General features: G+C 43.4%; 1 protein-coding gene across 2 annotated transcripts in view; it reads left to right on the forward strand.

Annotated features, from left to right (window-relative positions):
• HNRNPLL (heterogeneous nuclear ribonucleoprotein L like) overlaps positions 1 to 18750 on the forward strand; it is a 33547-nt gene that overhangs the window by 11908 nt on the left and 2889 nt on the right. For both annotated transcript variants that reach the window (XM_083350590.1, XM_083350589.1), the window contains exons 7-12: positions 3357 to 3428; positions 12763 to 12980; positions 13719 to 13840; positions 15635 to 15836; positions 18237 to 18294; positions 18537 to 18635. In XM_083350590.1, the coding sequence (XP_083206716.1) occupies positions 3357 to 3428; positions 12763 to 12980; positions 13719 to 13840; positions 15635 to 15836; positions 18237 to 18294; positions 18537 to 18635 (771 nt within the window). The remainder of the gene's footprint in view (positions 1 to 3356; positions 3429 to 12762; positions 12981 to 13718; positions 13841 to 15634; positions 15837 to 18236; positions 18295 to 18536; positions 18636 to 18750) is intronic.

The following is an 18750-nucleotide window of genomic DNA, read 5'->3' on the forward strand; positions in this document are numbered from 1 at the left end:
GAAGACTATCTGTATGTAGCATTACTTTCAAATTGTAATGGGAAAACCTGCACTGTATTTTCTATAGATAGACAATTACAGCTTTTTATTCTTATAATTAAGAGTTAATAAAAGCTACTGCCTATATCAATTTTAATGAATCATCAGAGAACATAATGCAGGGGTGTCAAACTCACAACGTCACATTTTGTGTCACAACGTATTGCGACTTTTTTCCCATTGCTGGCAATGGGGTGGGCACAGTTTTGGCATGACACATCCGGCCCATGGGCCGGCAGTTTGACATCCTTGACATAATGTGAGCAATAAACCAATTGCCAATGAGTGGGCAACTTCCTCAGTATGGAAAATCACTCATTTATTTTGGACAGTCCTCATCAGTACAATGTACAATACAATGTACAGTACAATCTTAGGAGAAGAGTGATGAAAGTGTCTCAGGAACAGGTTACTTTCTGTGCCTCTCCTCATCCAGTGCTTTTGGCTGTATTAAATACTGTATGTTTTGTTATGTTGATATCTTGACCTTATTTCAGAAATACTTAAGAAATCTTATAATTCTCTGGCACAGTTGGCTAATCTTGTTTAGGCTTTGAAGCTAAGCAGCTTGGTGGGTTTAGTACTGTGATAGGGATCTGTCAGTTTAGACCAGGGGTGTCAAACTCAATTTCATTGAGGGCCGCATCAGCATTGCGGTTGCCCTCAGGGGGCTGGGTGGGTATGGCCAGGGTGGGCGTGGCCTATTGGGTGGGCGTGGCTAGAGTGCATATGGCCTACTGGGTGGGCGTGGCCAGCTCTACACCGTTCGCATCAAGGGTGCCTATGGGGGCCCAGGCAGGAGTGGGACAGATCTGAGGGTCTCTGGCAGAAGGAGGGTCTCTGGGCCAGGGCCTAGGCAGTGGGGGCCGTTCCCTCACTGTTTCCAGGATGGCTTCGTGGGCCACATGAAACCACTTTGTGGGCCAGATCCGGCCCCCGGGCCTTGTGTTTGACATGTCTGGTTTAGACCAAGCTGCAAATCTGAACAAAAAACCCTCCAAAATGTTAACAAGAAAGCTACATGTTCTTGGGCATAAAATCACCAGAAATCAAGTACACCTGAGTTTTTTTGTTTTTTACATTAAGCAGATAATTTTGAATATTTGAATTGGTTTGGCTTTCCTTTTTTCATCGAGGGTATTGTGTTACAGCATTACATTGAGGGACCTAATGTAAATGTGCTAGCTGAAAACTTGTCAGTTGTATTGAATATAGATCCTGTTATCTATATTGGTACAACTGCAATGCATACTTTATAGTTACATAGAAATATGTACAAGACAAATAAAATGTACCTGTGGATGGCATTTTCCTCTACTGTTTTTAGTTAAAGTCTATATGGCTATCAAGAGTCGTAGCTTTATTTTTTTTTAACTGAGAATATTTTCATATTTCCTTTTCAGTTGGTTAAAAATTATTTTTAATTCTCTAAATGATTTTTTGCATAGTTGTAGCATGAACATAAAATCTGGTGGATGTTTTATAAGAATTGTGATTTTTATTGCTTTGTTTTATGAGTCGTAGAGTTGAAAATGATCTTAGAAGTGCTCGATACAGAATCCACCGCAGCATTTCTGAGGGATGATCATTTTTAAAAATTATATATACAAGAAGATTATTGGTGGTGGATGCAATTACACCTAAGCCAAGTAAAAATATATCTAAAATAAGGGAAAAAGTAATTGCCGTGCTCTGTACAATGATAACATTTATAATCTTTTTTTAAACCTGTTTACCAATATATTCTGTAGCCAGTTTAGCCCATTCTTTTCAGTTAAGGTCTTACGTTTTGATGTACTTTCTTTAATTGAATCTTTCAGTTTGCCCTATTTGATATCCCTGAGAATAATTAATTGTATTATATACAACATTCACATGTCTTGATTCTTTACTAGATTTCTTATAGTGGTCATGAACAATTTATTTGTGCTTTCAAGTCATTGTTAACTTGTGGCAATTTCCTAGTTCCTGCAATTTTCTTGACAAGGTTTTTTGGAACTGGTTTGCCATTAGCTGCTTCCTAAGGCTGAGAGAGTGACTGGCCCACGGTCATCCATCTGGCTTTGTATCTTAAGGTGGGACTAGAACTCATGGTTCTCATGGTTTGTGGCCTAATGCCGTAACCACTGGCTCTCTGATATCAGTATCTCAATATCAGTTAAATATTAAACTGGATATTATTAGCAGGCATTTTTCCTTATTTCATACTTATTCATCTTTTACCAAAATAAGTGAAAGTAATATACATGTAAAAGGTTTATAGTTGATATACAAAAATATTCTTCCTCACTTTTGTTTTGAGGACTTTTATCTAATGTTTTCATTTTCAACAAGTTGCCCTAACAAAATTGTGGACCTTGGAAACAAACTTTTAATTTTTTATTATCAAAGCTGAGCTTTCAACCCCTACTGATTTTAGTAGAATAAGTATCAACCCATAGATATTTTTCCCTTGAAATAAACACTACCTTTGCCGGATGTTTCTTATTTCTCACAGCTTAACAATCAATTAAATATTGACACTTCAAATTATGTAATAAAACAATCAGCAAACGGTAATGATAAATGCCATTGCAGTAGATGTTGACCGATTGCTGCTTTCATCCAGTAGTGTTGACCCCTTGGTTAACTTTATATTCTTGTATAAATGAAATTTGCTGAAAACTTCTCATTGTTAAAAGTTCAATTTTTATTGGCACTATAATATAGATTGTATAATAATAGTGTAGTGATGTATAGTTTTCTCAGCACTTTCCCATTAATAGCTGTTGATGTATGTTAAAAAATTATGATCCTCTCTGTTAACTGATTATGAAACCGTGTAATACAGGTTGTTGTTGGATTATGCTGAAACTTCTTGAAAAGAAGCCCTCTTTGAAAATATGTTGCTGTTGAAGCTAATAGTGTGATTCAGGTACTGTCCTTCGAAAGTACTGCATTTACAGCTTGATTTTTACAAGAGTAATTGTAGTGTTAAGACACCTGTACAGTTTTCTTAGGTTTAAAATGTCAAATCTTTCTGGATGTGATTTTAATAACAACAATATTTCTGGTGTCCTAACAATAATTCTGGTGTATTTTTGTATTAGAACAAGTCAGTCTAAATGACTATCTGACCAAAATACTCAAATGTAGAACCTTAAAAATATCTGGTAAACCATACTGTTGGAAATATAATATTTGACTGGTGGACGTGATCAGATCTAGCAGAGTTGCTGTTAAGATTTAATCAACACATATATTGTTTTAATTGATAAAATCCCAATATTTTGAGAGGGTTTTTTATTTTAAAAAACCAATGCTCTCTTATTCTTTAGATAGAGGGAAAGGCCGACAGAGGCAAGCTATTTTGGGAGAACATCCCTCATCATTTAGACATGATGGCTATGGTAAGTTCCTTTTTTATAAATTTCATAAAAATTATTCGTAAACCTCTAGGGATTTATATTGAAAGCACATGAAAAAAATTGTTCTCACTGCTACATAGAAGGGATAATCTTTATTTTTAGGTTAAAGCAGCTGTTCAGTTTGTTACAGTTCCCTGCCTTATGTTTTTATCTATAAATTACAGGTTATCCTCGAGTTACAAGCACTCATTTAACACTTGTTTGAAGTTACACGCTAAGCACCCCCTACTGCTTACGAGCAAGTCCTGAAATTATGAATATTGCAGCACCATGGCAATTGTTCGCCCTTATGAGTGACTTCAGTGGCAGTGCAATATTCACCCTGGTTATTCCCTCCCTCCCCACTCCCACCCGGGCCTCCCTAGCACTAGGCCTTCAATACTCACCTTGCGAAGATGGAAGTCCTTTGCGTTCTTGGCTGCTCCAGGCCTTCGGTGCATTCACAGAGAATGGAAGCCTAAAGTAATGCAAGATCACGTGAGATGAGTGGGGCAAGATCACACACTACTGATCTCACATAATCTCATGGTACTTTTGGTCTCTGTTCTCTGCAACAGAGGATGGAACTGAAGTCAGGGAACGCTTCTGCAGCCCTCTGGCGGCCCAATTCAGGCACCGGAGGCCTTTTCCAGGCCGCTACCACCTGGATCTGAGGCCAGGGGATGCTTCTGTGGTCTTCCAATGTCCCATTTTGGGGCGGCAGCAGCCTGGAGAAAGCCTCCACCGCCTGGATCAGGCCTTCGGAGGGCCGCGGAAGCATCCCCCAGCCTCAGATCCAGGAGGTGGCAGGAAATGCGGTAGAGGAGACAGATCTTTTCAAGGTGAGTCCGGTGCACCAGGAAAGGAGGGGGAAGCAGGAAGTATCTTAGTGGGTTGGGAAGACCTGGGGGCCTGTTCCATCACTAGGCCCTCCATGGCCTTCTCCACCCTGAGATGCTTCATGTTCACTTAACGAGCCACATCCTAACGAGCAAGGGCGTGATCTCATTTGGGGTACGAGATTCACTCCCACAAGTTAGACTAGAATTGAATAGAGCTGGAAGAGACCTTGGAGGTCTTATAGTCCAGACCCCTGCTCAAGCAGGAGAACCTTTACTGTCCAGTCTCTTCTTAAAAATCTCCAGGGATGGAGCACCCACAATTTGTGAAGGCAAGTTGCTCCACTGATTAATTGTCCTCACTGTTGGGAAGTTTCTCCTTAATTCCAGGTTGCTTCTCTCTCTGGTCAGTTTCCAGTCTTTGTTTCTTATCTTGCCCTCTGGTACTTTTGAGAATAGTTTGACCCACTCTTCTTTGTGGCAGCCCCTCAAATACTGGAATACTACTATCATGTCACCCCTATTGCTTCCTTTCTTTAGACTAGCCAGATTCAAGTCCTGCAGCCGTTCTTCATATGTTTTAGTCTCCAGGCCTTTGATCGTTTTAGTTGCTCTTCTCTGAACTTTTTCCAACATCTCAACATCTTTTTTATTGTATGGTGACCAAAATTGGTTGCAGTATTCTAGGTGTGGTCTTACTAGGTCTTATTAGCAGTACTAATACTTTGCGTGTTCTTGATTCTATGCCTCTGTTTATATAACCTAGGATTGTATTGCTTTTTTGGCTGCTGTTGCACACTGCTGGCTCATAGTCAAGTGATCATCCACTGGGACTCCAAGGTCCGTCTCACAGTTGCTGTTTTTGAGCCAGGTCTCAAAATTTTTTCCTGCCTAAATGTAAAACTTTGCTTTTCTCCACATTAAAACTCATTTTGTTGGATAGGACCCATTGTTCCAGTTTGTCAAGATCTTTTTGACTTCTGAGCTTGTCTTCTGGAGTGTTGGCTACTCCTGCCATTTTGATGTCATCTGCTAATTTGATGAGTTCCCCTTCCATTCCCCCATCGAAGTCATTGAGGAAGATACTGAAAAGTACTGGGCCTAAGACAGAGCCTTGTGGTACCCCACTGCTTACTTCTCTCCATGTGGAAGTAGTATCATTGAGGACTACTTGAGTATGGTTTGTCAGCCAGCTACAGATCCATCTGATGGTGGTGTTGTCTATCCCACTTTTTTCTAGCTTACTAAGTAGCAGATTGTGGTCTACTTTGTCAAATGCCTTTAAGTATACTACGTCCACAGCGTTTTGCTGGTCTACTAATTTAGTCACTTTATCAAAGAATGAAATGAGATTGGTTTGGCATGATCTGTTTTTGGCAAACCTGTGCTGGCTGCTGGTTATAACTTCATTCATTTCTAGATGTTCACAGATCTGTTTTTTGATTATCTTTTCCAAGATCTTCCCAGGTATTGATGTTAGGCTGATTGGTCTGTAGTTTCCTGGGTCTGTTTTTTCTTTCTTTCTTGAACATGGGAACCATATCAGCCCCTTTCCAATCATCAGGTACTTCCCCGGTGCTCCAGGATTTTTGAAAGATATGGGCAGGCTCCATTACACTTGTAACTTGAGGGCTACCTGTATAGTCAGTTACCAGGGTTTTAGGATTGGTGATTTATTTTTTTAGCTTCCATTTTTCTAAAAGCCATCACAATTCTTGGTTGCACATTTTATCACAATGGAACACTATTATGAAAGTTAAATGTAGATAAAATACAGTTTGAATCTTGAGATTTGTGATCTTAGAATTTTTTCAAGATTAACCGTTCCTTGGGAACATTTGGAGAAAATGTATTACTTTAAATAAAAAATAAAAATGTTCTCCTAAAGGGGTTCTTTTTTGATAGATTGATGGGTCCTTTGTAACAGAGCCTTGAAAACTAAAATATATTAATAGCCAGTGTCAAATTCTGATTTGGTTCTCAAAAAAGGTAAGTTCTGCCATTCCATTAGAAGTGATACTGCCAATTCTAACTCAGAAACATATCTTGAACTTAACAAGATTATTCAGTAGTATTGTTGCACATTAAAAAGATTCTGGGTATCAAAGCCACAAGTTTTATCTTATACTATTTAAAAGTAAGAGTTTTTTAAAATTTAGTGGAACATTGTTCATTTAGTACTCACTCTTGAGTATTTAAAAAGTTCTAGGAATAAAATCAAAGCTGCAAGTTTTGCTTTACAAATAGTCCTTAACTCCAACAATGGTCTGGTACTTTCATTGTTAAGCACTTCAATTGTTAAATGAGTTATACAGTTGCTAAGTAAATTTGGCTTCCTGCATTGACTTTATTTATTTATTTGTAAAATTTATTAGCTGCCCATCTTGCCACATGGTAACTTTTTAGTTACTTTGCTTGTCTGAAGTCAGCTGAGAAGGTTGCAAATGATGTGATTCCCTGATATTGCAACTGTTGTAAATGCATGCCGATTGCCAAGTGCCCGGATCGGCCCTGGGACAGTTGTAAATGTGATGACAGCCTCCCAGGTAAACCAGACAGGAAACATGACTAGAGGGACTAGTTCTATTTTATCCTTTTCAGATAGATAGGTTTCAAGATGGCGGACGTGCTTGTCCGAGCTCCGTGAGCTCCGTGAGTCCCAGTTTGGAGGTGTCCTTTTGGAGCCCCTCAGGAGCCTTCGGGCTGCCTGGGATGTGGATTGGGGGACGAGGCAGCTAACCTGCGAGCTTTTTCATCTGTTTGCCTTCTGCCGCTTGCCGCTTGCCGCTTGTCTTTTTTTTTTTTTTTTTTTTTTTCGGGCCGCCTCTCAGCTGTTCGTCGCCGCCTCCGGCGTTCCCTGCTGTTCTTGCTGTTCTCTGCTGTTCCCTGCTGTGCCGGACCGGTTGGGCTGCTTGCTGCTCTCAGACGGGTTCTGGTCGGCGAGGAGGACGAGGAGGACACTTGCGGGTGCGTTTGGGGTGGCGGTGATGGCGGCGGCGGCGTGGGCGCTGGCGGCGGCAGTTTCTCGGGCTGCGCTCGGTGCGGCGCTCGGTGGCGGCGTTTTTTGCTTCCCCGGGCCGTTTCGGGCCGCCCTTAACATCTTCGGGCTGCCTCTGGTTGCCGAGAGAGACGCCTGTGGGTCCGACTTGGCGGCGGCGATGGCGGCGATGGCGGCGACGGCGTGGGCGTTGGCGTTGCCGCTGGTAGCGGCGTCTCCTGGGGCCGCATTCGACGGCAGAGATGGCCTGCATCCGGCGACGACGGCGGCAGCAGTGGACTTGGGCCGTTCTCAACGACCAGCACTAAGCGGTGGCATTCCTGGGGCCTCTTGGCCCGAATGGCAACACTTGACCTGTTTTTGGGCCACCTCGGCGGCATCAGTGTTTTCTGGCCTATTTGGGCCGCTTGTGGAGGCCAGTGACTGGCTGCGATGTTTCTCGGGCTCTCGGCCCCTCCTGCCGGCGGTGGTGCTTTCATCTCACCCCAGACTGCATCAGGCTGCTTTTAGTGACGCTATCGTCCTCGGGCCGTTTTGGCGGCGGAGAGGGCGACTGAGAGTTATCCTAGCAGCGATGATGCTTCCTGTGCTGCCTCGGACCGCTTGTGTTGGCAACGGCGTCTTTGGACCGCTTCAATGGAGCAACAGGCGGTCTTTATACCACCTTTGGACCGCTCTAACGGCAGTGACGCTTTTAGACCATTTCGCCCATTTTGGCCCGTCTACTCTTCTGCCTGAATATATAATTTTGTCTGCCTCCCCCTCTCCCCTTTGGATTTGGTCGGTCCTGGGTATCAGCCATGGTGGGAGAGTGGCTGACTTTTACATCTGCAGCCCCATAGAGGTGGGAGCTCTATGGGGCATGCCTACCCAGAGTATATCTTTGACCATCCCCAGGTACAGAGTTGCAACTTGCCGTGAGAGGGCGGGGGTGACCTGTTTACTGGGGCACCCAGCTAAGTGGCAGTGCAGCTGGGTGTGGATCCAGATATTTTCTTTTCCGGCCTTCGACCCTCCTATGGATTTGATCATCTCCAGGACTACCTATTCTGGACTTGCTGGACTAACATGCGACAATATACTAGCACGGACTTGCTCGCCCTCAGGGGTGCCCCCCTCGCCTGGGTGCGACCCGCCTCTTTAAATTCTAACCTCGATGAAGGGCCCGAGTTCTGGGTCTCTGAGAGATGGCTGGGTAGGGGTAGGGGCCGTCAACATAAATGTAACAAGAGGCCCCTGATTTTGTTTTTATCAAAAATTTTTACGGGGTTGGGGAGGGGGGTGGGTGATAGGGGTTGTTTGGCTTTGGGGGGCGGCCAATCAACCATAGTTCAGGCCAGACTTGGGTCTGACCGCGCGGGGGGAGAACGAGGGGTCGTTGTCTCCGGGGCTCATGAGCGGGTCGTGGGATTACCAATTCCCACGACGGGGAATGGCAGCAGGCGGATAGACAGGGGGCCATATCGTTACCGGGAGCGCCGTCTCCGCTATTTGCAAGCGGTGGGGCGCTCCGACCCTCTGCTTCTTTCCCGAGGTTCCGGGAGCGAGGATGTGCAGCCTCCTGAGCTCCGGCTGGTGTACCTGAATGCCAGGTCCGTGGTCAGCAAAGCTCCCCTTATTAGGGATTTAGTTGAGGGTGAGCATGCGGACCTGGCTTGCATCACGGAGACTTGGTTGGGGCCAGAGGGTGGGGTCCCTTTGGTTGATCTTTGCCCACCAGGCTTCCGGGTGCTACACCAGCCTCGAGCTCAGGGTAGGGGTGGGGGAGTGGCGGTGATCGTTAGGGAGACCTTATGTCCGCGGGAGACCACCGTTCCTCAGATAGTCGGGTGTGAGTCTCTCTTTATGAGATTTGGCTCTGGGGCGCAGTTGGGCTTGCTGCTCGTGTACATTTCGCCTAGTCGCGTAGCGGCAGCCCTGCCCGAGCTGCTCGATGTCCTCTCAGGGTTGGTGGTTGAGTTCCCCAAACTTATAGTTTTGGGAGACGTCAACCTACCATCCCTGGGAGGTTCATCTGAGCTTGCTCGGGAGTTCATGGCTTCCATGACGGCCATGGACCTGACGCAGGTAATTTCTGAGCCAACTCATGAGGGAGGCCACACCCTTGACCTGATTTTCTTATCTGGACGGTGGTTGGATGATCTTGGTGGGGGCTTTCCACTTACTATGCCCCTGTCATGGACCGATCATCACCTCCTGCGGCTGGTCTTCCATTTTGCCACCCCTCGCCGTGGAGGTACGGAGCCAACTAGATGGTACCGCCCCAGACGCCTAATGGATCCTGAGAGATTCCAAGCGGCGCTGGGGTCTCCACCTGCCTCCATTGCTCACAGCTCGGCGGATGCCTTAGTGGAAGCCTGGGAAAGGGCAGCCACTGAGGCACTCGACCGGGTTGTACCCTTGCGGCCCCTGACCCGGCGCAGATCCCAGCGAGCTCCATGGTTCTCCGCGGAGCTCCGGGAGATGAAGCGGCGGAAACGGGGCCTAGAGAGCTGCTGGAGGTCCAGCCGATCTGAACCCGACCGATTGCGGTTAAGAACCTATATTAGGTCTTATCTCGCTGCGATGAGGGAGGCGAGGTGTAATTACTTCTCTACCCTCATCGCGTCCGCAGACAATCGCCCGGCCGCCTTGTTTAGGGTGACTCGCTCCCTTCTTAATCAGGAGGTGAGGGAGGATCCCTTGCAGGGTCGTGCCGAGGAGTTTGGTCAACATCTGTTGGATAAAATCGCTCGGATTCGGACCGGTTTGGACTCCAGCTGGGCAGAGTCTGACGATCAGGACACGGGCGGTCTTGTCAATGTTATCTGGGAGGAGTTCGATTCTGTGACCCCTGATGAAGTGGACAGGATTATGGGGAAGCTGAGTTCCACCACATGCTTATTGGACCCGTGCCCTTCTTGGCTGGTTTACGCAGCTAGGGAGAGGACACGAGGCTGGCTCCAGGCGGTTATATCTGCTTCTTTGAGTGAGGGTTATTTCCCCACCGTCTTGAAGGAGGCGGTGGTGAGACCTCTCCTCAAGAAGCCTGCCTTGGACCCAGCTGTATTGAACAACTTCCGTCCAGTCTCCAACCTTCGCTTTCTTGCGAAGGTTGTTGAGAGTGTGGTGGCGCATCAGCTCCCTCTGGTCCTGGATGAAGCGGATTATCTGGACCCTTACCAATCGGGTTTCAGGCCCGGGCACAGCACGGAGACGGCATTGGTCGCTCTGGTGAATGATCTCTGGAGGGCTCGGGATAGGGGGTATTCCTCTGTCCTAGTCCTATTAGACCTCTCGGCGGCTTTTGATACCATCGACCATGGTATCCTGCTGCAGCGTCTCAGGGGATTGGGAGTGGGAGGCACGGTTTTTCAGTGGTTCTCCTCCTATCTCCTGGGACGCTCGCAGTCGGTGTTGGCAGGGGGGCAGAGGTCGACCCCTAGGACTCTCGCTTGTGGAGTTCCTCAGGGGTCGGTCCTCTCGCCTCTCCTGTTCAACATCTATATGAAGCCGCTGGGTGAGATCATTCGTGGTTTTGGAGTTGGGTATCATCAATATGCTGATGATACCCAACTTTTTATTTCGACCCCAAACCACCCCAGTGATGCCCTCGCTGTGATGTCCCGTTGCCTGGAGGCGGTTCGGGTCTGGATGGGGAGGAACAGACTTCAACTCAACCCTGACAAGACTGAGTGGCTGTACATTCCGGCTTCCCGAGACACCTGGGATGTTCCACCTCTTTCTATGGGGGGTGAGCTTTTACCCCCTGTGGATAGGGCTCGCAACTTGGGAGTCCTCCTAGATTCACGACTCACTTTGGAGGATCACATAGTGGCCGTGACTAGGGGGGCTTTTGCCCAGGTTCGCCTGGTGCGCCAGTTGCGGCCCTATCTGGATCGGGAGGCCTTGTGTACGGTCACTCATGCGCTCGTGACCTCTCGCCTAGACTACTGTAACGCTCTCTACATGGGACTTCCCTTGAAGACTACTCGGAGGCTCCAACTGGTACAGAATGCGGCCGCGAGAGTTGTCTTGGGAGTTTCCCGGTACTCCCATGTTACACCTTTGCTCCGTGAGCTGCATTGGTTGCCAGTTGTCTTCCGGGTAAGGTTCAAGGTTTTGGTTATGATCTTTAAGTCCCTACATGGCATGGGTCCGCGATACCTCGAGGACCACCTGCTGCCGGCGTCGACTCCCCTCCGCCCTGTGCGCGCCCACAGAGAGGGCCTCCTCAGGGTGCCTCCTGTCAAGGAATGTCGACTGGTGGCCCCCAGGGGGAGGGCCTTCTCTGTGGGTGCTCCGGCGTTATGGAATCAACTGCCGGTCGAGCTCCGGATGGCATCAGACCTCCGATCCTTCCGTCGCGGGTTGAAGACCCATTTATTTGAACTAGCGGGTCTGGCCTGATGGGGGTACTTGGGTTTTTTATTGGTTTGTTTTCGTATTCTGGTTTTAACTTGGGCATTAATTTAATTATTTTTTAATGTTTGTATTGGTGTTTATATTTATGCCCTGTGAACCGCCCTGAGTCCCTTTGGGAGAAGGGCGGTATAAAAATCTCAATAAATTAAATTAAATTAAAAATTGTAAGGCCACATTAACAGAATCTTGCAAATCTGAAGATACAGACTTCCTATCATCCACTTTTAAATGGTGGATCATTAGGGCAGAGAAAATTTCTTTCTCTGGCAATTAAGCTAGTAGTGGCTCTTACTTCTCTTGTCTGATTGTTTCCTAGATAGCATCTTTTCCCTTTGTTCCCCAAGGTCAGGGGTAGGCAACCTCGGCTCTTTTATGACTCGTGGACTTCAACTCCCAGAATTCCTGAGCCGGCTGCCTCAGGAATTCTGGGAGTTGAAGTCCACGAGTCATAAAAGAGCTGAGGTTGCCTACCCTTGCCCAAGATCATCCACACATTCCATTAGGGACTGGTTGTAAGTCACTATTTTCAATGCCATTGTAACTTCAAATATTACTAAATGAATGGTTGTAAATCACGGACTACCGGTATACAGGTAATCCTCAACTTACAGCCATTCGTTTAGTGAATTTTTGAAGTTACAGTAGCACTGAAAAAAGTGACATGACCGGTTTTCACACTTACAACTATTGCAGCATTCCCATGATTAAAATTTGGACACCTGACAACTGGCATGTATTTATGACAGTTGCACTGTCCTGGGGTCATGTGATCACCATTTGTAACCTTCCCACATGGCTTCCAACAAGCAGAGTCTATGGGGAAGCTTTATTCGCTTAACAACCTCATGATTCACTTAACAACTGTAGTGATTTGTTGTAACTGGCAAAAAGGTAAAAGGAGGCACAGCTCATTTAATAACTTTTTTTTTAGTAACAGATTTGGGGCTCAATTGTGGTTATAACTTGAGGATTACCTGTACTATTGAAAACTACTATTTAATGAAACATCACTAAATAAGACATGTTGCTGTGATTATTTTTTGTATATTTAAATATTCTAAACTTATTAATTAGGGAGTATATTTTTTTTCTTTAGGATCACATGGTCCTCTGTTACCTTTACCAAGTCGGTATAGAATGGCATCTCGGGATACTCCAGAGCTCGTTGCTTATCCACTTCCCCAAGCCTCCTCATCTTACATGCATGGAGGAAACCCCTCAGGATCTGTTGTCATGGTCAGTGGTTTGCACCAGCAAAAGATGAATTGCTCAAGAGTCTTCAACTTGTTCTGTTTATATGGAAATATTGAAAAGGTAAACTAAATGTCTAGCAATGTGACTGTAAAGCAGAAATGCATTACAATTACCCCACCAAAGCCAGAAGTGTGGCCTCTGAATACTGTTCATTGAATTGTAATTTTATTATAATATAATGGAATAATTGTATTAACACTAAAGTTGAAGCTTTTGTTTTAATTAATCTCACCCAGGTTTTTAGTGTATCCTTCAGTTGATGTGGTGGCTCAGTGGGTTAGGACGCTGAGCTTGTCGATCGGAAGGTCGGCAGTTTGGCGGGTCGAATCCTGAGTGCCGCGTAACAGAGTGAGCGCCTGTTACTTGTCCCAGCTACTGCCAACCTAGCAGTTCGAAAGCACGTAAAAAATGCAAGTAGAAAAATAGGGACCACTACGGTGGGAAGGCAACAGCGTTCCGTGCGCCTTTGGCGTCTAGTCATGCCGGCCACATGACCATGGAGACGTCCTCGGAGAAGCGCTGGCTCTTCGGCTTTGAAACGGAGATGAGCACCGGCCCCTAGAGTCGGAAACGACTAGCATGCATGTGCGGGGGAACCTTTACCCTTACCTTTTACCTTTTACCTCAGTTGACTACCAAAAGTTCAAATGCAGCCATTTGCTGGAAAAGCCTTGTGTATGACTTTTTAAAAGGACAGTACATTTCTTTGAAGACAAGTCATTGTTATGTATCTTCCAGCTGAAACTGAAAAATGTCCTATCTTTTAAATTGAATTATTTATAATTTTAAATATTACAGGTGAAATTTATGAAGACTATTCCAGGCACTGCATTAGTGGAAATGGGTGATGAATATGCTGTTGAAAGAGCAGTCACACATCTCAATAATGTCAAATTATTTGGGAAGAGATTAAATGTTTGGTAGGTGTGCATCACAATTTTTATTTTAATATCAATACCAATTTAAGATAAATGTGTCAAGTCAATCAGATGTAGAAAATTTAATTTAGTTTGGGGAAAATCCCTTTTTGTGCATTTACAAAATGTCATTTGACTCTTCATTAATTTGCAACTCCAGAGGATCCTGGAGGAATGGATTTTTGGATCCTTTTTAGTCAGGTTTAAGGCTTGGATATGGCATTGAAACTGCATAGGTTGCACTCATTGATGATCTCGGGTGGGAACGTGATGCAGATGGTGCCTCCATCCTTGTTTTTCTTGACCTCTCTGTGGCTATTAATACCATTGTCCATGGTATCCTTCTGGGGGAACTTAAGAATTGGGGGTAGATGGCAGTTTTGTGCTGATTCACCTGCTTCCTCCAAAGCTGGTCCCAATCGATGTTAATAAGGAGTGAGAGGTTCAGCTGACTGCCCTCCTTTGTGGGATGCCACAGAGGTCAGTGCTCCTTCCATGAAAATGCTGGGTGATATCATTCATCACCAGTTGAGGTATCACTATACTGATGAAATGCAGCTATATGTCTTCATCCTGGGTGAAGTAATGCAGTGGATGTCCTGTCACAGTGCATGGAGGCTGTGGGAGCCTGGATAGGGAACAACTGAACCCTGGTAAGACAGAGTGTCTGTGGGTTGACCCCTCTGTATCCAGAAGTTTATTATCTTAGGTCCTGGATTAGATTGGATTACCCGGTGCATAACTTGGGGGTTCTCTTGGGCTCATGGCTCCCGTAGTGGCTGCCATGGCCAAGTGGGCCTTTGTCCAACTCCACATTGTGCACCAGTTATGCCTCTTCCGGAATAGGGAGGACCTGTGTTCCATCACTCACTCTCTGGTCATCTCCCCATTGGACTATTGCAATGCGCTATATGTGGGGCTACCTTGAAAAGTATCTGGAAGCTTCTGCTGTTGGAGTATGGCAGTGTAAGCCATACTGTGTACTTTTAAGAAGGGCACATATAACATCTTTGCTCTGTGAACAGCACTGGGTGCCAGTTTGCTTTGGGGTCCGTTTCAAGGTATTGCTTGCCACCTATAAAGCTTACATGACATAGGGCCAGGCTACCTATGGAACCAGCTTTGCCACATCACATCACCCCATTCAACTCATTCAGGAAGGGTAGTATGCTGCAGAGCATGTCTATCAAAGAATTTCAAGTGGTGGAGTGTAGGAAGAGAGCCTTCTCTGCTGGTGCCCCTGCATTGTGGAACATCCTGCCCTCAGAAGTGAGGAAAGCCCCAAATCTTTTGACCTTCCACAAAGGGGTGATCTTGTGTGGAGCACACAAAGGGACACACAACCGTGGGGCCAAACCACCACCACCCCAATTTTGGAATGTTTCACCTTTTGATACCTTATAATGTTATTTTTATAATTTTAAATCTCTTTAATCTTAAATTATTCTGATTTTAATGTTAGTTTTATTCATTGTATTGTAGAGTAGAAGAATGGAATGGAATGAACTGGGTTAGACTAGAATAGGAATAGAAATACTTTATTTGACCAAATGTGATTAGACACACAAGGAATTTGTCTCTGGTGCAGAAGCTGTCAGTGTACATGCAAAGCAAAGAGTAATAATAATCATAATTTCATTGACCTTCCCCTGTAATTTGATAAAAGTGTGTTTTACTGCAACAATTATCTATCTATTAAATTATATTAGACTATAATTAAACTTTACAGGCTAATTAAGTAAAATTTTCTTATTTGAATGTGAAGGGAGTTTTCTTAAGTCTACATTTTAATTGCAGTGTATCCAAGCAGCATTCAGTTGTCCCTAGTCAAATATTTGAGTTGGAAGATGGGACAAGCAGTTATAAAGACTTTGCAATGAGCAAGAACAACCGTTTTACAAGTGCTGGCCAAGCATCCAAGAACATCATCCAGCCACCTTCTTGTGTATTGCATTACTATAATGTGCCCCTATGTGTAACTGAAGAGACCTTTGTAAAGGTAAGAATAGACCATGGTTTTAAAGAATAATCCAGCTACAAAATCTAATTCTTCATTAATTTATAAACAAGCAACACCAATCATTGCCATGGTACTATGAAGCCTATATACCTCATCATAGTGATTGCTGAATTATGCTTTAAATTAGTCAAGCTCAGCTGATATACATTTTTTTCTCAAAAAAAAAACAAGCTGTGAGGCAAAATAAACTTTTTGCTCATTGATTTATGTGTTAACATAAATGTAAAATAGGTCTACAACAGTATGTAGCTGAAGGCAAACTTACCGCCCTGATCTGTAGTGATGAACCATTTGTCCTTCCTCATTTTTGCTCAGTCATTACAGATAATTCTCAGGGTATTATAGTAATTGGGCTAGGAATTCCATTGCTAATTAAGACAGTTGTAAAGTGCAATGTCAGGTGACCATACTGCTTAATGACCAATCCCAGCAGTGCCCGTTGGCATTGTGAAGTGAATCCCAGAGGTCATTAGGCAAGGGCTCACCCTGATCCAAGTAATTCCCGGCTTAGTCCCTCTCAGCCGTGAACCTTGGTAAAGTAAAAGAATGCCCCCTTTTTTTATATAATATTTTTAAAAGAAAATTTCAATTACATTAGTAAAAGCAAATATAAACTAAATTCAGAGAAAAATAGAGAAAAAGAAGGAACAAATAAAAAGTGCAAAGAAAGGAAATGTTTCCCACTTGATTATACTAATAGTATAAATACTTTTAATAACCTATTACCTTCTGTTAAAATAGAAGATTTCTTCTTTCCCTGTCTCATATATAGACAAATGTCTAAAGGTGCTTAAAGGTTCATCATTCAGTTCTGATCAGCAAAAGCCTATTAAGGGTTACCAGAGATAGCATAACTATTTTAATCTTGGTCAGATAAACTCATTTATATTCCTTCCTTTTCCATATAATAATCTTGCTCTTTAATTCCTTTAAATAATATCCTAGATTTCTTTTCATTTTTTCTTTTGTCTTTTCTCACAAAATCCTTCAAACTTTAACAGGTCTCTTTTGTAAATCCAAAATTGGAAAATTATCCAAGTCATTCTTTTAGTTTGCAATTTGTATAACCCTTTTAATTATTAAGACATCAGCTGGTTTTATTTGTACAGTATATCCAGTATAACATCTTTTTACATATCTTTTTGTAGTCTGTTAATCTTAAATCCACTTTCCTATCAGTCTCAGTTTTGTCTGCTAAAACGTGTTCTTCCATATCATCTTTTAAGGACAGTCTATCTGTAATGGCAGATATTCTTAAAATTAATTTCTGAGTCCATTTTTCACAAATATCATTCAGTATGCCTGTATACTTTAAAATATACAATTAATGTATTTTGCTCCATTCTGTATTACTAATCAAATTTAAATAGTCTCCTTTAATTATAAGCCTTAGTTTCTTTTTGTTCTATCCAGCATTCAACCTTCAAAGTCTGATTTTTGGGGGGAATTCAAAGCAATGACATTTTCCCATGGGAAGGATTATTATAATTATTGTCAAAATCTTATTTCTTATCCATCTGCACTCTTAATTCATTTACCACTTCCCAAAATGAACATTCTATTCACCATTTTGCTGTTTATTCCAAAACAATCTTTTTAAAGTCCTTAATCTTGTATTTAAAGCTTCTTTCGCTAAGGATTGAAGGAAACTCACCTGGTGAGTGCTATAAAATTTGCCTCTATGAAGGTTTCTAATAATTGAAAAGCAATTCAATAGTTGTAGAAATGATAAAGAAATGAAGCTTGGCAAACTTTGTGTTACTGGCTACATTAGGGTTGTGAGCTTGATTGAAATCCCTCGACTTTCAGTCACTCAACTCGCAAGCTGACTGCAAAAATTGTGGTGTCTGCTGTCTACTCTCAAGGAGCGGCTGTCTGGATTGCAAATGGGTGATACCATGATCTCTCCTTTTTTTGGAATGGTTTTGTCATCTGGAATCCACCCTCTAGCTACCAATCTGACTGCAGTACTATTCCCCAGTCCTTCAGGGATGTTTACTTTGCCATAAATCCCCACTTGAAGTTTAAGGACTGTATCCTCTTGAACTCCCCCACCTATCTCCCTTCATCTCTGCCCTTTTGGCTGCCCGCTACTCCTAAGTGCTGGTGGCACAGGAAATTGAAATAAAAAGCATTACTGTGCTTCAGTAGTTTCAGACCCAATGCTTCTGTAACTTTGAGTGGTTATTAAGCAAGGATTACCTGAAATTATTTATTTTTCAAGTATTAGATTTCTACCCTGCCACATTGTAATCATTCAATATTTGTTATCTTATTTATGGAAATACTTCATAACGATGTATCTGTGAATTACTCTAGCATTGAGTCTTGCTGGTTAGCAACCATATTTTTGTTTTCTTGTGTTTTGTTTTGTTACAGTTGTGTGATGATCATGAGGTCCTATCTTTTATCAAATATAAAGTATTTGATCCAAAACGTAAGTAAATATTACTTGAAGGAGAACAGTATCAGTGGATATTAGCCATGATTGGGTGTGCTTATGGGGTTCTCATGGGCAGCTTTTTGGGTATTGTTGGATTAAATATGCCTTTAATGTGATAGAAAACAATTTCATTTATTTGCATTTTTTTTTAAAAAAATCTTTAAAAAAACTAGGCAAATGATTCCGGACAGAGAAAAATAAAGCAAAGCAAAACATTTTAACTCTTGTTTTTCCAGCATCAGCTAAAACACTTTCTGGTCTCTTGGAATGGGAATGTAAGACAGATGCTGTGGAAGCTCTCACAGTACTCAATCACTACCAGATAAGAGTGCCTAGTAAGTATCACTGTGAAATAATCTTCACATCATGTTTGCTGAGGATGTTTTTTTTTGTTAATTAGATAATGTTAGGCTGGGAAATATAATTTGCAGAAATTAGCATTCATAATGC

Source organism: Vipera ursinii (assembly GCF_947247035.1).
Source record: "Vipera ursinii genome assembly, chromosome: 1".
NCBI classification, from domain to species: Eukaryota; Metazoa; Chordata; class Lepidosauria; order Squamata; family Viperidae; genus Vipera; species Vipera ursinii.